The following is a 20,617-nucleotide window of genomic DNA, read 5'->3' as shown; positions in this document are numbered from 1 at the left end:
ATGCTCAACATTGCTAATGATCAGAGAAATACAAATCTATATTGCAATGAGATACCATCTTACACCAAGTCAGAATGACTATCATCACAAAAGAACCCCCTAAACCCAAAAACAATAAATGCTGGAGAGGATGTGGAGAGACAGGAACCTTTCTACACTGGGGGTGGGAATGTAAGTTGGTATAGTTACTATGGAGAACAAATTCCTTAAAAAAAAACTAAAAATAGAGCTAACACATGACCCTGCAATCCCATTCCTGGGCATATATACAGAAAAAAACATGGTCTGAAAGGATGCATGCACCCCAATATTCATTGCTGTTTACAATAGCCAAGACATGGATCCATGGTATTTATATTCCACTTTTTCTTTATTCATTCATCTGTTAATAGTCTTTTAGATTGGGTACTATGAATAATGTGCCTTAGCAACTTTTGAAGTCTATTTAAAATGTACAATTCTGAAAGATGTAGACCACCTTGGCTCAAAGCGATACACTTCAGAAAATGATGGCTATTTGCTAAACTGTTTGGTTTCCACAAACAAACAGTTTGGGAATCTACAATTATGGAGTATAATTTTTTTCTTTATATACTTCCTTAAGAAGTATATAAATAACCACCATGACAATTACTTTCTTTAACAGCAGAACCCAAACAATAGTGACTAAGAGTAACTTGGATCAGAACAACACAGGCAGAACTGGAGAGCTGGCCTTCTGTGATATGTTTTTTTCTATTTGGAACCATAATTCAGATTTAGGTAGATATAACTTTCTAGAGATATGATCACATATTAGTTTAAAACTCAACTATATTTTGAGATAATTAAAGATATTTAAAAATAGAATAAAATATTATATTTTAAATTAATGCAATTAGAAAAATAGTTTTTAAGAATAAAGTATAACATTTTAAACAAACAATAATGCCAATATCCTATAAAACAACTCAAGAATATATTGAATTTAGAAATAAAACAGCTCAAGAATATACTGTCAATTTTCACTGCATGGCAAAGAAACACATCTTATACTTGAAAAGAGTGAAACTTATTTGGAATGCCCCAAATCTATGTTGAATATCATATTTCCAACTTATTGTCTGTCATTTGACTGGAAAAGAAAACAATAAAAAATGAAAAATTACCCTTATTGGAGGGGAAAATACCCAAACAACAAAGATTCATATTCAGACTTAACAAATATAATTAGTAATGTACATACTACAAAGGGAAAATATAATAGCACCTCATTTCTCTAAAGGCTGAGGTATTGGCTAAAATAAACATATCAATATCAATTAAAGCACATAAATTTCAGTCATAAGAGTCTCAAGTCCTTATTCACATACATTCTTATTACACTCAGTTCCGATAAAACCCTTTGTTTACTTAGGTAATACTGCATTAGAAATGAAAGAAGAAAGGTGAACAAGCGTCTAGAGGGAGAAATGTGTGTGTGTATGTCTGTGCTCAGTGTCTGACTCTTTTTGACCCCATGGATGTAGCCCGTCAGGATCCTCTCCAGGCAAGAATATTGGAGTGGGTTGCCATTGCCTCCTCCAGGGGATCTTCCCAACCCAGGGATTGAACCCACTTCTGTGGCTCCTCTATTAGCAGAGATATTCTTTACCACTGAGCCAACAGGGAAGTCCAGAAGAAGAAATACTAACATCAAAAAGAAATTTTGCTTCTGAGAAGAGGAGGTAAACAGACTTTCTGCTATGTCTTTCACTAAGAACAAATAAGAATCTTGGACATTACATTAAAAAAAAATTTAGAAGAGTCTGAAAGATGGAGAAAAGGAGGCAAACTGGCTAGGGACCTCAGGATCCAAGGGAAAACATGGTCGTAAGCTCCCTGAGTTTTCTTTTGGCTTCATATGTCCCATACCTGGAGTGGGAGAAATAGGCAACATGGAAATGTAAACAGGACAAAAAAGCACCATCTCTCACTTCACCACCACCACCAAAAAAAAAAAAAAAAGTCTGCTATCTCTAGCTCCACGAGGAGGAAAAGGCCAGTGTAGCAAGACAGAAAACTTTTTGACAATAATCTTACTACTTCATCTAAACATCACAGAAAAAAAGAACTGTGGTCCTTTTCCCATCTAAGCCAAGACTGAGTAGGGAGCCTAGATTTCATTTCCATCCTCGTCAGAATGTAGCCAGAATGCTGTTGAATGCTGTCAGAGCAGCTCAGTAGACTGCTAGGCTTTCACCCCCATCTAGTGGTAATGAGGTCCTCCCCAGTCCCAGTATTAGCAGTAATTTAGTGGAGAGTCTGCACTATCACCTGCCTTGCAATGATGAGCTATCCCCTACTTCCCCTGGGTGGATTCTTTTCAGGAGGCCTGTGGAAAGACGAAACTTTTACCAACTTTCACTAACAGTAATGAGGGCACTCCCAATGTGGTGCCAATGGGGACCACGTGAGGAGCTGTAACTCCAACTGCCCAGAAGTGATAAGAAGTCTCTTTCCCAACCGTGCCAACAGAGGGGTAAACCTAGATTTCCACCTCCAACTGTCAGCAATGAAGCAGTGTCTCCCTCTCCTACTCCCTTCCTCTGCTGGCATAGTGCCAGAGAAAGCCAGCTGAGGCTGAAGTAAGTAAGTTTCAGAGTCTCATAACAAGATATGAAAATGTCTGATTTCCAGTAGAAAAATCACTTGTCAGTCTAAGAACCAGGAAGATCACAAACTAAATGAAAAAAGATAGTCCATAGGCCAATATCAAGTTGACAGGTTTGCAAATGAAAACACAAAGTTTCCAAAACTAAACAGAAGATATAAAGAAAAATCAAATGGAAATTTTAGAACTAAAAAATACTATTGAAAGAAAAATACTCAGTGGATTTATTAGGAGATTCAACATAGAAACATAGTATGTCAATTCTTCCCACATCCTTTAGATATACAAGTATAAAGCAATTCCTATAAAAATCCTAGTGACATTTCTTTACAGATACAAAATGATTATTTTAATTTTATATGTAAAGGCAAAATAATTAGAATAAAAGAATTTTGAAAAAAAAAAGGAGTAAAATGGAAGGAAGTGATTTGAGTACTTATAGCCACAGTAATCAAAACTGTGTAATAGCCTTGGTGGAGGGATGAAAGTGAAAGTGAAAGTGAAGTCGCTCAGTGTCCGATTCTTTGGACCCCATGGACTGTAGCCTATCAGGCTCCTCCGTCCATGGGATTTTCCAGGCAAGAGTGTTGGAGTGGACTGCCATTTAGAGAACCAAGAAATAGACCCACACAAATGTGCACAAATGATTTCTGACAAGGGTGCAAAAAATTTATAGAGGAAAGATAGTTTTTGAACAAAGAATGCTGGACTAATTGGATATCCATAGGTTAAACAAAACAAAACCAAAAAACCATGACCTATGTCTCATACACTATAAAAAAATTAACTTAAAATAGATTACACACCTAGACTGTAAAAATACAAACTTTTTACAGTTTGTAAGCCTATAAACTTTTAGGAGAAAATATTCAGGATCTAGAACCAAGCAAAGGCTTCTCCAAAAACACAAGCTATAAGAAGAAAAAGTGATAAAGTGGACTTCATAAAAATGAGAAACTTGCTCTAGGAAAGCCTCTATTATTAAAAAAGTGAAAATATAAACTCCAGTGCAGAATAAAATATTTGCAAACCACACATTTGACATAGGATTTGTACCTAGAATATATAGAGGGTTCTCAAAACTCGACAGTAAAAAAGCAAATAATCTAATTAGAAAATGGATGAAAAGTCAATCTAAGACAAAGGGAAAGACTCTGATGTTAGGAAAGATTGAAGGAAGGAGGAGAAGGGGACAACAGAGGATGAGATGGCTGGATGACATCACTGACTCAAAGGACATGAGTTTGAGTAAACTCTGGGAGTTGGCGATGGACAGGGAGGCCTGGTGTGCTGCAGTCCAAGGGGTTGCAAAGAGTTGGACACGACTGAGTGACTGAACTGAACTGAAGACAAAGGAGGCAAGGCTATACGTGGAGAAAAGACAGTCTTTTCAAGAAGTGATTCTGGGAAAATTAGATGGCTACCTGTAAAACAAAGAAATTATAATATTCTCTAATACCATGTAAAAATAATCTCAAAACAGATTAAATATCTAAATGTAGGGCTAGATACTGTAAAATTCCTAGAGGAAAATAGAGGCAGAACACTCTGACACAAATCATAGCAATATTTTTGGAGCCATCTCTTGGACTAATGGAAATAAAAACAAAAATAAACAAATAGGACCTAATTAAACTTAAAAGCTTTTGCACAGCTTTTGCATATAAACAAAATGAAAAGACAATTTATAGTCTGGGATAAAATATTTGCAAATGATCCTACTGACAAGGAATTAGTTTCTAAAATATAAAAACAGCTCACACAGCTTCAATATCAGAAAAACAAACAACCCAATCAAAAAAATGGGCAGAAAAAGTAGAGATGGCCAATAGACACATGAAAAGATGCTCAATATCACTAATTATTAGAAAATCACAACTACAGTTAGGTATCATCTCATATCAGTCAGAATGGCCATTATTAAAAAGCCTACAAATAATAAATGCTGGAGAGGGTCTGGAGAAAAAGGAACTCTTCTAAATTGTTGATGGAAATTTAAATTGGTGCACCCACTGTGGAGAACAGCATGGAGGTTCCTTAAAAAGCTAAAAATAGTAAACATATGATTCTGTAATCCCACTTCTGGGCATATATCTGGAGAAAACTCTGATTTGAAAAGATACATGCACCCCTATGTTCACAGCAGCACTATTTACAATAGTCAAGATATGGAACTGTTAGGTAGGAAGTTAGGCATGAGCAATGAGGGGTGGCTTAAGGGAAAGGGATGCAAGCTGATCTCTAAACCTCAGACACTCCCAAGAGAGCTCACAGATATGCTACAAAAATAGCCACAGAGACTTTTCCAATTCTTGCCCATGTGCCCTAGGCACACAGTGGATACAGACTCACCACAGGGCTTCTCCAACTCTGGCACATTCTCTCTTGTACACAGCTGTGTCCTCAAGTATCCTTAGGCAGCCAGGAGCCCATTAAAGGTTCATAAATATTCTATACATACATATGATTACAACAGACTGAAATATGGGAAAGCAGGAGCAATAGAGCCTGTTATGTAACCTGCAACTATTAATTAAAGCTCCCAGCCCACCCCCACCTAGATGAATATGTAAAAATGCTACTTTTGCATGTGCCCAGACACGCCCCCTTCCCTAATTGACCTTGAGCATACAGCAATTTGCATTCCCTTTCCTGATTGGTGTTGGGTACACAGGGCAGAACCAAGAGGAGGAGATGGGAAGTATAAAAGTGGAAACCAAGAGGAACGTTGCCACAGCTGCTCCCATGTCTCCAGAGTGTACTATCCACTCTCTGGTTTAATAAAAGTTCTGTCTGCTTGAGCTGTGGTTGATCTGTAACTAGTCTGTTGTTTTGAATCCTTGTTATTATGAGACAACAGTCAAGATATCTTGCCTGCTTTAGCTGTAATTAGTCCATCATTCCAAATCTTTGTTATGGATGAGACAAAAACAGGGAGAGAAATAAACCAACCTGACAGAAGCAACCAAAATGTCCACTAACAGATGAATGGATAAATTAGTAGTATACATATACAAAGGAATATTACTTGCCCATAGAAAGAAATAAAACCACTTGCTTATGGACCTAGAGATTACCATATTAAGTGAAGTTAGAGAAAGACAAATATATGATACCACTTATATGTGGACTCTAAAAAATGATACAAATGAATATATTTACAAAACAGAAATAGACTCAGACATAGAAAACAAACTTATGGTTACAAAAGGGGATAGTGGGAGGGGCAGGAAGATAAATTAGGGGTTTAGGATTAAAATATACTGATTACTATATATAGACTAGATAAAGAACAAACAACAAGGACCTACTGTATAGTACAGGGGACTGTACTCGATATTCTGTAATAACCTATAATGGAAAAGAATCCAAGAACGTGTATATACGTATAACTGAATCACTTGGCTGTGCACATGAAACTAACATAACATTGTAAATTAACTATACTTCAAAAAAATTGAAAATGGATAAAAGACATTATGAGAAATTTCATAGATAGGCAGATGGCAAAAAAGCACATTAAAGATATTCTGCATCAATAGGCATTAAGAAAATATCAGTTAAAACCACACCAAGATATTATTACACCTTTGTTGTTGTTGCTGTTTAGTTGCTAAGTTGTACCCAGTTCTTTGCAACCCAATGGAACTGTAGCCCACTAGGCTCCTTCTGTCCATGGGATTTCCCAGGCAAGTATACTGGAGTGGGTTGCCATTTCCTTCTCCACACTACACCTTTAAGAATGGCTAAAATACAAAATAGTTACAACATCAATGCTAATGAGGATGTGGAAAACCGGATCACTCTTACACTGCTGGTGGATAGTCACTCTGAAGACCAATTTAGCGGTTTTTTAAAAGGCTAAACCAAAATATGATCCAGCAATTGTACTCTTTCATTTATCCCAGAGAAATAAAGATGTTCAGTTCAGTTCAGTCACTCAGTTGTGTCCAACTCTTTGTGACCCCATGGACCGAAGCACTCCAGGCCTCCCTGTCCATCACCAACTCCCAGAGTTTACTCAAACTCATGTCCATTGATTCGGTGATGCCATCCAACCATCTCATTCTCTGTCATCCCCTTCTCCTCCTGCCCTCAATGCTTACACAAAAACCTATACATGAATATTTATAGCAGCTTTATTCATAGTAACTCCAAACTGGGAACTATCCAAATATCCTTAATGGGTGAATGGTAATAATACAATATAATAATACTCAGTAACAAAAAGGAATAAGCTATTCATCCAGCAACCTGGATGAATCCCAGAGAAATGGGTTGAGTGAAAACAGGCAATCCTGAATCAAACATAAATCACCATATATATATATATATAATATATACACTATACATGATATGCAGATGACCCAGCCTTATGGCAGAAAGTGAAGAGGAGCTAAAAAGTCTCTTGATGAAAGTGAAAGAGGAGAGCAAAAAAGTTGACTTAAAGCTCAACATTCAGAAAACAAAGATCATGGCATCCGGTCCCATCACTTCATAGGAAATAGAGGGGGAAACAGTAGAAACAGTATCAGACTTCATTTTTTTGGGCTCCAATATCACTGTGGATGGTGACTGCAGCCATGAAATTAAAAGACACTTACTCCTTGGAAGAAAAGTTATGACCAACCTAGATAGCATATTCAAAAACAGAGACATTACTTTGCTGACTAAGGTCCATCTAGTCAAGGCTATGGTTTTTCCAGTGGTCAAGTATGGATGTGAGAGTTGGACCGTGAAGAAGGCTGAGTGCCGAAGAATCGATGATTTGAACTGTGGTGTTGGAGAAGACTCTTGAGAGTCCCTTGGACTGCAAGGAGATCCAACCAGTCCATTCTGAAGGAGCTCAGCCCTGGGATTTCTTTGGAAGGAATGATGCTAAAGCTGAAGCTCCAGTACTTTGGCCACCTCATGCGAAGAGTTGACTCATTGGAAAAGACTCTGATGCTGGGAGGGATTGGGGGCAGGAGGAGAAGGGGATGACAGAGGATGAGATGGCTGGATGGCATCACAGACTCGATGGACGTGTGTCTGAGTGAACTCCGGGAGATGGTGATGGACAGGGAGGCCTGGTGTGCTGCGATTCATGGGGTCGCAAAGAGTCAGACACGACTGAGAGACTGAACTGAACTGATACATATATATGATAGTATTTATATAATACTCTAGAAATGAAAAAATTATAGAAATGAGAACAGATTAGTGATTTCCAGGGAATGGGTGTGGGAGGGAAGTGGGTGTGGGTATAAAAGGGCAATGTGAAATAACAGAATTGTTCTGTGTCTTGACTATATATATGTCATTATCCTGGTTGTGAGGTTGCACTACAGTTTTTCTAGATGTTACCACTGGGGGAAACTGAATAGAGAGTATTATGTGATCTTGGGCTTCCCCAGTGGCTCACCGGTAAAGAATACACCTGCAAGGCAGGAGCTGCAGGAGACGCAGGTTAATCTCTGGGTTGGGAAGACCCCCTGGGGGAGGGTATGGCAACCCACTCCAGTATTCTTGCCTGGAGAATCCTATGGACAAGAAGAGCCTGGCAGGCTACAGTCCAAAGGGCTGCAAAAAGTCAGAAATGACTGAAGCAAGTCAGCATGCATGCATGGGATCTTTCTGTATTATTTTTTACAATTGCAAGAATCTACAATTACCTCAAAATGGAGGCTCAGTGGTAAAGAATCTGCCTGACAATGCAGGAGACCTGGGCTTGATCCCTGGGTGCAGAAGATCCCCTGGAGAAGGGACTGGCAACCCACTCCAGTATTCTTGCCTGGGAAATCCCAAGGATAGGGGAGCCTGGTGGGCTACAGTCTATGGGGTCGCAAAGAGTCAGAAATGACTTAGCGACTAAACAGTAACAACAACAAAGTTAAATTTAACTTTAAAAAAGAAATTACAGCTATGCAGTAAGGTAAAAAATCTTTAACAAAGAATTTACCAAGCTAACCAGTAGAGGCTAGTACTGTAAACTAAATTAAAATAAATAGCTCAAGGGCAACACAGTAACATAACAGAGTAAAATATTTGATGCCCATAATAATGATTCTAAGGCATGAACAAAAGATCAAACACATTTATCATAATCTGTGTAAAAGATGACAGAAATATGCATTGTAATTTAGATTTGCATTAAAAATGTCAAAATAAGGTTTGCATAATTGATGAGTATTCCACTTCTCACAATGCTCTTCATGCGCCACCCATAACTGACCCTTGACTCCTATTGACCCTACTACTCAATTCCGACTCTGCCTTCATAGGCCAGCTTCATACCTTCTCTTGCTTAGATCCCCATAACAGTTTTCTACCCCTCTTCTTTGCCTCCAGCCTACACTTTCAATTCATTCTCTACCCTTCGTAATAATGAGATAAAATATGAACATGATCATCCATCTCTCTTTTACTCTTTCAACAGCATCTCAGGATAGGGTTTAATTTCTTTAGACTGGCACAAAAGTTATTTTAGTAATGTCTCCTGTCAGCTCTATAGCTTCCTTTCCTGATACCCTTCCACATTTTCCAGTGCCTAAATCACATAAAACTTTTTTTTAATGTATTTTATTTCATAACATTTAAGTTTTGTCACATATTGTTCTCCTTTGCCACTCAAGTGAGCTAACTCCTGGTTATCTAATATGAATTTACTCTTCCAGGAATTCTTTGTCATGTACTATGTGAGATGTACTTCCACAGCACCTTGTTGGTGACTCAATTGTAGTATTTACTGTACAGCACTACCATCCTTTTTTTTTTTTTTTTTTACTACTTCATTATTAGTAAATAGAGAGCAAGAATCATGCATTTTATTTTTTATCCTCTGGTATATGAAAGGTGGCTCAGATGGTAAAGACTCTGCCTTCACTGTGGGAGACCCATGTTTGATCTCTGGGTTGGGAAGATGCCCTGGAGAAGGAAATGGCAACCCACTCCAGTATTCTTGCCTGGAGAATTCCAGGCACTGAGGATCCTGGTGGGCTATGGTCCATGGGGTTGCAAAGAGTAGGACATGATTCAGACTGAGAGACTAACACTTTTACTACACTTTCAAATGTTAGTTAAATGAATAAATGTTATCCTTTATAACATTTTCAGTAGCTGAAAATGTCCTGAATTCCTTTCATTTCTCTTTAATATATTATGAATATATTATGGATAATATGGGCTTCACTGGTGGCTTGGTGGTAAAGAACCTGCCTGCAGTGCAGAAGTGGGTCTGATCCCTGGGTTGGGAAGATCCTCTGGAGGAGGCCATAGCAGCCCTCTCCAGTACTCTTGCCTGGAGAATCCCACGGACAGAGGAGCCTGTGGGCTACAGTCCATAGGGTACCAACGAGTCGGACATGACTGAAGCCACTGAGCACGCATGCATGAATAATATATCCAGGGATATTTAAATCTACTGATAACTGAATTTGTTTGAATCTGTTTATATTTTTTAGCTTATTCCATACATCTATATATGTAGGTTTGATTAATATGACTTAAATTGCTTAAAGTATAAGTCCTTATTTATTCTAAGGTACGGTTTTCCTGCTTCATGGGGAACTCCATACTCCACCATTCTCACAAATAGATAATGCAGCTACCTCATACTTCATGTTCACCAAATAATTCATCCTGTGATTCTCTAGGTAATTTTTTTTCTGCCTATAGGATATTTAAGGAATCTTCTTTATTACAGGTTTTAAAGATTCTTCCAAAGTGCCTGACCCTCACCACTTGCTAGTGTTTCCTCTTTGCTTTATTTGGGCAGTTTTCCCCATTCAATCCTTTTCTTTCTTATTATGCCAGTTGGTTATATAGTTACATAGGAGTTTTGTCTGATCATCTAAACTTTTAAGCCTACATGCTTACATTATATTGTTTTAAAACTAATTGAATATTTCTTTTGAGTTTTTTACTTCTTAAAATTCATTTCTATTTAGTTTCCTCATGAAGCCACACTGGATCTGATTATTGACATTTCTAACTTATAATGATGAAGCAGATTAACCAAAATTATTTTTTCTCCTAATATTTAATAATTGGTACTCAATTAGCTATGCTGTTGATGAATAAATGCCTCTTTACTAATTTATCAAAAGATAGTTCTAAGTTGAAAATTAAAAACAACGTAGGAAATAAGTTAATATTCTTTAAGTATGTATATATATTATAATTACTTGGTCCACAAAGCAGCCTAACTAGAAAGTTATCTGTGGTTGTGTTCCCACAAACTAATATTATTAAAAAAAAAATGGGATGCTATGGAAGACAAGCAACTGTGTCTGTAATTGCTAAAAGCAACTAAGGGAAGTCTCAGGATGCCTATTGTGATTAGGTCTATGGGTATATCTATTGCAGCAGTAACTACTGGTGGAGGAAGGTCTTGGAGAGAAACAAAAGGGACTTCACTGTATGAATACTGAGTGACAGAATGGAAAAATTAAGAATGCGATAAACACATACAAGAAAAATACTGGCAACAGAAATGCAAAAAATGGTAACAAGAAAATAAAGTGTGTGTGATTTTAGGCAATTAATATAAGTAAAAAAGAGCACTTGGTGCTATGAAGATCTTTTGAGTACTACTGGGGAAATAGTAATGACAATGTAGAAGTACAAATTTATCTCATTTTGTAGGAAAAAACCTAAGTGTTAGGAGACTATCTCTACCTGTAGGAAAAATAGTTTTTCTAAACTCTATGACCATAACATGAATAGACACCATAAACTCAGATGATGTAAAGCATAAAGGGATAGATAATGGCAGGGGCAAAAAAGTCACAATGATAGATATATTCTGAAGTTCAGAAGTGTATTTAGAATTTCATTCCCTTTATAAAAGGTGAATATAGAAATAAATAATTAGTGTTTAAAAGAAACACTATTATGTAGCTTTACATAAAAACAGGTTTTCTTTAGCCATCTGTAGGGCAACAGAAAAGGAAAACATAATGAAATTATATTGGAAAATGTACTGCCTCTTAGAATTTTAAACCCAAAATTTTCTTCTATATTTTCTACATCAGAATTCTTATGGTATTTGATGAGACAAGATAGGTTGGAATTTTATGAATCAAATTCCACATATAAAGCCTGCCATTTCATACAGCAAGACTATTTAAAAATGTACAATTGACAAATATTAATTTGTTAATCAATAAAATAAGCTTTAATGTTGAAGCACTACATGACAAATATTTTGTATATGTGTTCTCAACTATTTCTATTATTAAACTTTTTTTCTCTACATAACAGTTCCTTGAAACATATAGTATTAATTCCAACCATAAATGAGAAACTAAAGCTCAAAGAGCTTAAATAACTTGCTCTAACTGATAGAGCTAGGATTTTAACCTAGATCTCTGACTCCAAAGCCAATGACCCTTTCAACATAAGATTATTCATCTTTACTGAACACCTATCAGTGCCTTTTATAAGCTTCAGGAGCTGAAAGGTAGGAGAAAAACAGAAACACACAAATAAAAAATGGAAACAAAATGAAGCTTCATTAAATATTATCAACTACACCAGGCGGTATAGAGCTAAAGAGAAATACAGTGCCAGAAAAAAAATTACAGGTAAACAATTTTGTATTCCCCAAATGAGATTTGCAACATATGCCCAATGATGTAGTTAATAAACTCTAGGGATTCTCTGCTATTCAGCTAATGTAGAAATATAAACAAGGTAGAAAGAAACAACAATAAAAATGGCATAACTATTCTGCATTTAAAAAAAAAACCAGTAATTCAAATGAATTTTGAGAAATGTCAAGCAGAGATAGAATCGTTTGCATTTGTGTTTTTACTTTATTTAGTTTCCAGTTTATACTAGAAAGCTCTTTTTTTAAAGTGGCAATCATTTATAAAATTCTTTTTATAATATTTCCACCATTATTCATATTTCCCCTATTTTTCTGACTGGATGAATGAGGGAAGTACATACATAAAAATTATATATAAGTGAATAATAATTAAAATAAAATATATTCTATTAGAGAGTAAATGCTAATTGGTCACTTTTTATCATGCTGCTGCTGCTGCTAAGTCACTTCAGTTGTGTCCAACTCTGTGTGACCCCACAGAAGGCAGCCCACCAGGCTCCTCCATCCCTGGGATTCTCCAGGCAAGAACACTGGAGAGGGGTGCCATTTCCTTTCCACACTTTTTATCATAAAATGACACAGAAAATGAAGAATATATTTTATAGTCATTTTAAGAAGTAGATATGACACTAATAAATTCTATGACAAGAAAAGACTGCCTCAGTTACATTTACTAAACTAGATGATACATCATTCTGTGCTATGGCAGAAAAACAATAAAATTAAAAAGTCACAAACATTTTGATCAATTTTATACAGAAATCACTGTCATAAAATTTGTCGTAAAATGCTACAAAGTAGAGAAATTATTAATTTATAAAGACTGAGTTTCTATACTTTTGAATAAAATACAATTACTCACTTTTTTCTCCGGTTTGACTCCACAAAATATTTACGTGCTCGATTTCGACATATTTTTTGTTGCTGCAGTAATATTTGGCGCTCTTCCTCTAAATTTTTCTCAAAATGAATTTTCATATCTCTAATGACAGCATAAAGTTAAGGACAGTGGTTTACGTCTTTAGTGGATGAATGTCAGTGCTATCTGATAAATATAATTACAGCCTCATACTAATGATGTAATGATTTTTTGTGGAATAATCAGTATGTGTACACATTAGTGTCAGTGTATAACTGGCAGATGTTTTTATTTTTTCTTGACTTGATAACAGAACTGAAGATACGTCTCATTTTCTTTGAGGAAAAATTAATTACTTTTATACATCATGAGCCCAGATAAGGAGAATGTCTGTCTTTTCTTCTATTATACAGATATTTGGGTACTTATTAACAAGTTGCTATCTTAGGAATGTTGGGCTTCCCATGTGGTGCTGATGGTAAAGAATCTGCCTGCTAATACAGGTAGATATTAAGAGACCTGGGTTTGATCTCTGGGTCAGGAAGATCCCCTGGAGAAGGAAATGGCAGTCCACTTCCAACTTTCTTGCCTGGAGAATCCCATGGACAGAGCCTGGCAGGTTGCAGTCCATAGGGTTGCACAGAGTCAGACGCAACTGAAGTGACTAAACACACACACACACATCTTAGGAATGTATGTAGAAAAATGAAAGGAGGTTATATTTCACTAATATAAAGCAGATGAGTTAAATGTTTTGGTCGATATTTTAATTCACATTATGAAAGTTATCAAAATATTAAAAATCAGCTAGCAATATAACTGGGAAAATTTGCTGATTTACTCATAGGTTATAAAAAAAAAATCAGGAAAACCATACATAGCAGTGTTTACAAGAAGTTTGCCAGATAAAGAGTATTTTAGTTATCTAAATCATCCATTCATTTGAAATTTATTTCTTTAAATAAGTTGAATTGCTGTGGTTAACTGATGTCTGCATTTACTCAGCTACATTTCAACTGGCATTACTGAATGCCTTTATCAAGTTTATCATAGTATTTTTCTGCTTTTAATGATTCTGAAGTTTTAAGAAGTGGTCATTGAATTACCATTTCCAGAACCTCATCATTAGATGTAGATGTATATAAGATTGTATTGAAGTTATATATTGTGAGCATGCCTAGTTGTCTTTTTAGAATAAACTATGTTTAAATCACCTCTCCCCCCAAATAAAGATTTGAAATTCTCTTTAAGAGGTCTATTTAATCAAAATTTTTATAAGATATAAATGTTAGTGGTAAAACAACATATTAAATAATAAGTTAAGCAGTACCTAATTTGTTAATTCAAAATGTCTTAATTTTAGGATCCTACAGTATTTCAGCAACATAGTAAAAAAAACCTATCCAATACTATATACTTCAAACCAATCACATTTATTTGACTGTTTTAGTCATTTGAAACTTTGTGAATGGGCGCTTTCAACTATGTTGCTATTTATCTATTTTTATGCCATTGGCCATAATTAATTATAAAATTTTGTACCTCACCATAAACAAATACATGCACTTGCATACATGATAATTTTACTTAATGTTTCTTTTGAAGGATTCATAAACTTGATCCAAAAAAAAGGAAGGAATCTGGTTCTTTGTTAGCATGGAAAAAGCTAAAGATTTAGCTTCTTCCAACAGAGTAATTTACCAGAAAGAGTCAGACTTCAACAAGATGGCTAACTGCTAAGTCACAACATCTCAGTGCAGGAAAGCCAACATCCTTTCAGGGTACCCAAGATCAACACTGTTGGGTGGGAGGAAAGGGAGAAGTTGCTTCAGTTCAGGCGAGAAATATGAAGGAATATGATGCACGTGTTAACAATTGCGTTCAAGGTTTTAACATGCTTGCAGTCTCACCACAATAACATAAAGAAAATCACAAATGTAAAGTTTGTAATAATGTTCTGACAACTATATATTGTTAGATTTAATCAAATCTCTCTCTACATATATGCTGCTGCTAAGCTGCTTCAGTCGTGCCTGACTCTGTGCGACCCCATAGACGGCAACCCACCAGGGTCCCCCGTTCCTGGGATTCTCCAGGCAAGAACACTGGAGTGGGCTGCCATTTCCTTCTCCAATGGATGAAACTGAAAAGTGAAAGTGAAGTTGCTCAGTCGTGTCTGACTTCGTGACCCCATGGACTGCAGCCTACCAGGCTCCTCCATCCATGGGATTTTCCAGGCAAGAGTACTGGAGTGGGTTGCCGTTGCCTTCTCCGCTCTACATAAATATATATAATATTGCCTGCTGAGTTATAAAAAATGCTTTGCCTTTGCATCTCTTCAAAGTATGGTATTCAAATTTAAAAAATATTAGATGGCTGGTTAAACTTTTATTTTTCATACAAGCTGTACCGTAAAGGTAAGATACTTCCATAAGAACCATAGTTAAATACTTGTTCAAAGAAAGGTTATATACTTATATTAAAAAAAAAAAAAAACAAAAACAACCAACAACGAAACCGAGAAAATTATAGGTTGTAGTACTGGCTAAGTAATACATACTGATTGTAACTTATAAGCATAGCCTAATATACCCCACCTCATCCTCTCCCAATATAGTCTTTTTCTAATTGTAGCTCATTTAGGTTGTTTCAAATATTGTACCACCACTAATAACTATGAATCATATAACCAATACTCTTGTTAAATTATTAGAGCTATCCTGATTCTTTTTCTTCTCTGTACCTTCTTCAATAGCCTTGACTCTGATGCTCTAAATCCCTTGCCCAGACCACTTCAGTAGTCTTTTAACTCATCATATTACTCCTAAACTGGTCATTCCTACATTTGAACGTCCACAAAACCAGCTAAACACAAATCTCACTAGGTCTCTCATTCTTTGCTGTTCTCCAAAATCTCTCTGTTACTTTCATGATAACATTAGAATATAAGGCATCCTATAATTTGGTCTGTTTTTTCATCTTCATTTTTCAACACTTCCCTACATGACTCTTAGCCCGGTCACACTATCACACTAAGATACTTATTAACAGAACAAGCCATGATGTAGTATGCCATTATATTTTGGTACATGCTGGATAACTCTATCCATCCTTTCAGGGACACCTCAAACAGTTCCTACCCTATGAAGCTTTTTCTAACCCTCGCTGGATGATATGACACTCTCATGGGTACATCATGTGTATCTCCTCTACATTTCTATAAAATATAATATGCCTGGCATGGCACTTAGAATATGGTAATGGCGTAATGAAAGCTTGCTGAATGATTTCCTTGGAGAAAATTCTCAGCAGATAAACTAAGACAAAAGGCATACATATCTTCATAGCTTTCAGTGTCTCACAGACAAATTGATTTCCAAAAGGGTTATATAAATTAACATGTCATTAGAAATATATGTATATGAGTTAAAACCTCAAGAGTATAAGGCAGTACTTTTAAAAAAAGTAAGACCATGTGGGAAGTCAGGTTTTAGTATGTATGCATTAGCAAAACAGAATAATTGTCTTTGTCTTATTTGATACTATTTTTTTATTTTCCTCTTTGGTGAATTGTTAGTTCAGAGTCACTGGTCATTCATCTATTGAGAACTTCATTTAAAAAATCAATTTCAGTAAATTCAATACAGATAGAATAGTGTAAATATTAACCTTCTATCATAATTACAAGTATTTCCTCCAGATAATTCATTTTATTTAATTATATAATTTCCCCTTAAAGTTTTAAATTAACAAGTTATCTTTGAAATATTTTTCATTTGAAATTGGTTCTTGCTTTTCAAAAGGTAAAGTAACTATATCTTCAAGTTATGAAAAATGTGAAAATTTATTTTCTGTCAGTTTTTCTTTACAATTTTGTATTTATTTTTTATGAACCACCCGGTAGCTCAGATGGTAAAGAATGTTCCTGCAATGCAGGAGACCTGGGTTCAATCCCTGGGTAGGGAAGATTCCCTGGAGAAGGGCATGGCAACCCACTCCAGTATTCCTGCCTGGAGAATTCCATGGACTGAGAAGCCAGACAGACTACAGTCCATGCCTTTTTTTTTTTTTTTTAATCAGTTCAAGTATATTTTGGAATGAAGTATAAAGTGTAACTCAAGGTAGAGACAGTGAATTTAGACTACTCTTTTTTAGTGGTTTGAATAATGAGACAGGAGATACTAAAACAGTTATAAGAGTTCTTATGATCAAAAGATGTGATTTTTAGTTTTAAGGATAGTCAAGACTAGAGGGTGTTTATAGGCTTTAGGGAAAGAAGGCTATTAGGGAAGAGTTGGAAGTAAATTGTAATAGAGAGTTAGGATAATTTACAATCCAGGGTTACTGAGAAGAGAGGTGATGAAAACAGGGCATAAGTGAATGGATTAACCTTCTACAGTAAAAGTGATATCCCATCAGTGAGCCTGGAAAAAAAGATAGGGTAGGGGACCGAGGTTGGTGATGGGAGTAGGATGGTTTGTGTTGTTTGTTGGGAGGGACCTGAGGGAGTTTATGCACCCATTCTCTTATAAAATAGTAAAAGAGGCTATTAAGAATGAGGGGAGGTGATCAAGATCTGGCACAGAAATTAATTTAAAAGGAACAAGACAGAATTTCGTTCTTGTTCTGGTGAAGCTGAGAACAATCAAACCACAGCAATCTTGTGACTTTTCTCTGATAGATTTTTCACTATTGAGTGAAGGAGCAGAAATATAGGGTGGTAATAGTTATTGGATGGTTGAGAAAGAAGAACAGGAGTACAAAAAACCAAGGATGTTGTTGAGAGAATATGTGTAGATAATTAAAAACAGGTTTAAACTGGGTAGGGAATAAAGAGAGGCAAGGTGGATGCTACGATAAAATGGAAGGGGAAAAGACTGGAGATACTTGTGAGAAAAAAGGAGGCATACTGTGAAGGGGACATGAGAGAACTTCCCTCCTTTTTTTGAAAATAAATTTTATTCTATTTTCTTTTGAATTGTTTTAAGAAGTTGAAGTTATAGAACTTCATCTAATTTTAATTAGATAAACTTCATGAAGTTTTGTTCTTCCATAGCTTTTAGAGTTAGGAAATTCCAATTCGAGTAGAGAAATACAGCCTCTGAGTACTGAATTCATATTCAGAAGTCACATGTAGAAATTTTACCAAGCCACTTCTTATTTTAAGTCTACAGTTCATTTTTTTAAAATTTAGTTATTAATAAATTTGCACACCTACTCTGTACCAGGTATCCAATATGAAACATTACAGACACTGAAAACATACAATATGACACAAGTGCTTAAGTGTTTCTCCAACTAGTAACAATGATATTCTTGATTTACTAGCAACTATATAGATCCAGGTTCGATCCCGGGGTTGGGAAGATCCCCTGGAGAAGGAAATGGCAACCCACTCCAGTACTCTTGCCTGGAAAATCCCATGGACTGAGAAGCCTGGTAGGCTACAGCCCCCGGGGTCGCAAAGAGTCAGACACCACTGAGCAACTTCACTTTCACTTTCATATATGTATAAACTAGGAAAAAATGTATATTATATATAATACATATAGATGCATACACACACATACACTAGCAAAAGTTATTGGATTTTACCAAAGGCTCAGGGTATCAATTGAAATGATTATTTACAACTTTCTTAATTTTAACTATTTAGTGCTTAAGTAAATTTTTAGTAATACATTTCTTTATAGGAAACCAACATTATAATTCTGGAATTATATCTATTTGGTTTTGTTCATTTGAGGTACCGCCAAATTTATTTTACAACTATTTCCTTTGTTGTATCAACATTCACACCTTAAAAATTTAAAAATATTAAGTCTATGATCATTTCACTAATAAAAATGATGGAAAGATACACGTTGTCAATGAGCCACTTACAGTGCTTCCCTATTTTCTGATTTACAGGTAAACCAGGTTCAGTGTAATAGGAGTTCAGGGTTCAAGCAAACACAATGTCAATGGGGCAGAATCAAATCCATACTGAAAACAATCCCGTTGATTTCAGATTACACCTTGAATCAGGATAGTTTTGAGGAGCAGCAAGGCCAAAAGCCAAAGTGAATGGAGTTAATAATGAATAGATGAAAAGAATTAGAAGCTGTCATTGCAGGTTAGCATTCTGAAAAGTCAACTAAAGCAAGAAAAGATGGGATAAAAGCTTGAGGAAGCATGATCAGAAGAGGAATATTTACCATTATTTAAGCTTTGTATGTACCTGTCTTCCTCACTAGAGTTGTATCCCAAGCACCTAGCCAAAAAAGGAGGCACTAAATGAAAATTGCTTGTTGACTTGCTTTTAAAAGTGCAACTCCCAGAACCGGGAGACAATAAGAAAGTGGGGATTAATTTGAAAAGCAGAGACTCTCTGACAAGAATGAAGATGATTACACAGCATCATCACTACCAACCAAGTCCTCTGAGAATACAAAGGTTACACTGTAATTATCATAACACTCTCTGAAGGAATAAACATGGTTTACATATTCGGAAAACAGAACTGTTTAACACTTTCAATTTTCTACAATGCAACCAATAATAATGTCAAAGGTGGGCTAGACCAATTCTTAGGTAGGGACAAGTCAGTGATAAACCTGTGCGAAGGCTCCAGGTCCTTTGCTTCTCATTTTCTGTCTGTTGTCTCTCTGACAACAGACTGGGCAGAGATGGAAAACAAAACAAATTAACCAAATATGTTAGGCTTTAGCAGCTCTGTAAAATAAATGAAGTGTTAGGTTAACTGTTAAGACGGACTATTTCAGGAGACCAAAACATTTTATTTACTGGCGGCATTCTTTTCCCCAAGCAGCATGAATTATCAGGAGATGGATAATATGAAGTAAAGAACATAATGGCCTAACTCTACACGAAAACAATCCCCAGAGAACACGTTTACCCATTTCAAAACTCATTAAAAAAAATTTTTTTTTTTTTTTACTGCAAAGTTGAAAACGGGGGAGATAACAAGGTGGCCGGGAAAGTGGTCCTAGAATAGAAGATGGTATTTCAGGTTTAAGGGGAGCAGCGACAGTTGCCGAAGCAAATACCCGCATTAAGATGACTGGCCGGTTTCTCTCATCTAGCATCTGTGATAATGGGAACAGAACAGAAAAAAGATGGGGCTCCCCAGTTCCAACACCGCCACCCAGGCAACCACGGCTGGAAGGATACAGGTAGGCGCCAGGTCGGTGACGCCCGCCGCTCAAGCGAGGGCTGAGGGGGGCTTTGACGTGGGTGTCCGAGGATTCAGCGCCCAGTCCTGGGACCGCGCTCCGGGCTCCAGGCCTCCTGGTCAGCATCCTTCACCTCAGCGCCGCCTCCCGGCTAGCCCCCAGAGCCTCCCTCATGGCAGCTCCCGCTGCCTCCTTCGGCCCTCCCAGTACTCCGTCTCTCAAGCCTCGCGTCGCTGAGGCGGGAAAGTTGGCCGCCGCAGCTCCGGTTCCCGCACAGCGGCGCTCTCGGCTGTGGTGTCGACGGCAGCTGCCGCAGCGGCGACCTTGCCTGGAAACGGCAGTGGTGGCGACGCCGCCGC

At 36.6% G+C, this 20,617-nt stretch overlaps 1 protein-coding gene across 2 annotated transcripts in view; it reads right to left on the bottom strand.

The window, feature by feature from the left end:
* The window catches only part of CEP126 (centrosomal protein 126), a 112,751-nt gene extending 92,346 nt beyond the window's left edge, over positions 1 to 20,405 (bottom strand). For both annotated transcript variants that reach the window (XM_005689378.3, XM_013969408.2), the window contains exons 1-2: positions 20,257 to 20,405; positions 13,087 to 13,206 (exon numbers count right to left, since the gene is read on the bottom strand). In XM_005689378.3, the coding sequence (XP_005689435.2) occupies positions 13,087 to 13,206; positions 20,257 to 20,384 (248 nt within the window). In that variant the 5' untranslated portion in view covers positions 20,385 to 20,405. The remainder of the gene's footprint in view (positions 1 to 13,086; positions 13,207 to 20,256) is intronic.

This window comes from Capra hircus, chromosome 15 (genome assembly GCF_001704415.2).
Source record: "Capra hircus breed San Clemente chromosome 15, ASM170441v1, whole genome shotgun sequence".
In the NCBI taxonomy this organism is placed as follows: Eukaryota; Metazoa; Chordata; class Mammalia; order Artiodactyla; family Bovidae; genus Capra; species Capra hircus.
This window is presented reverse-complemented; position numbering and strand designations above follow the sequence as displayed.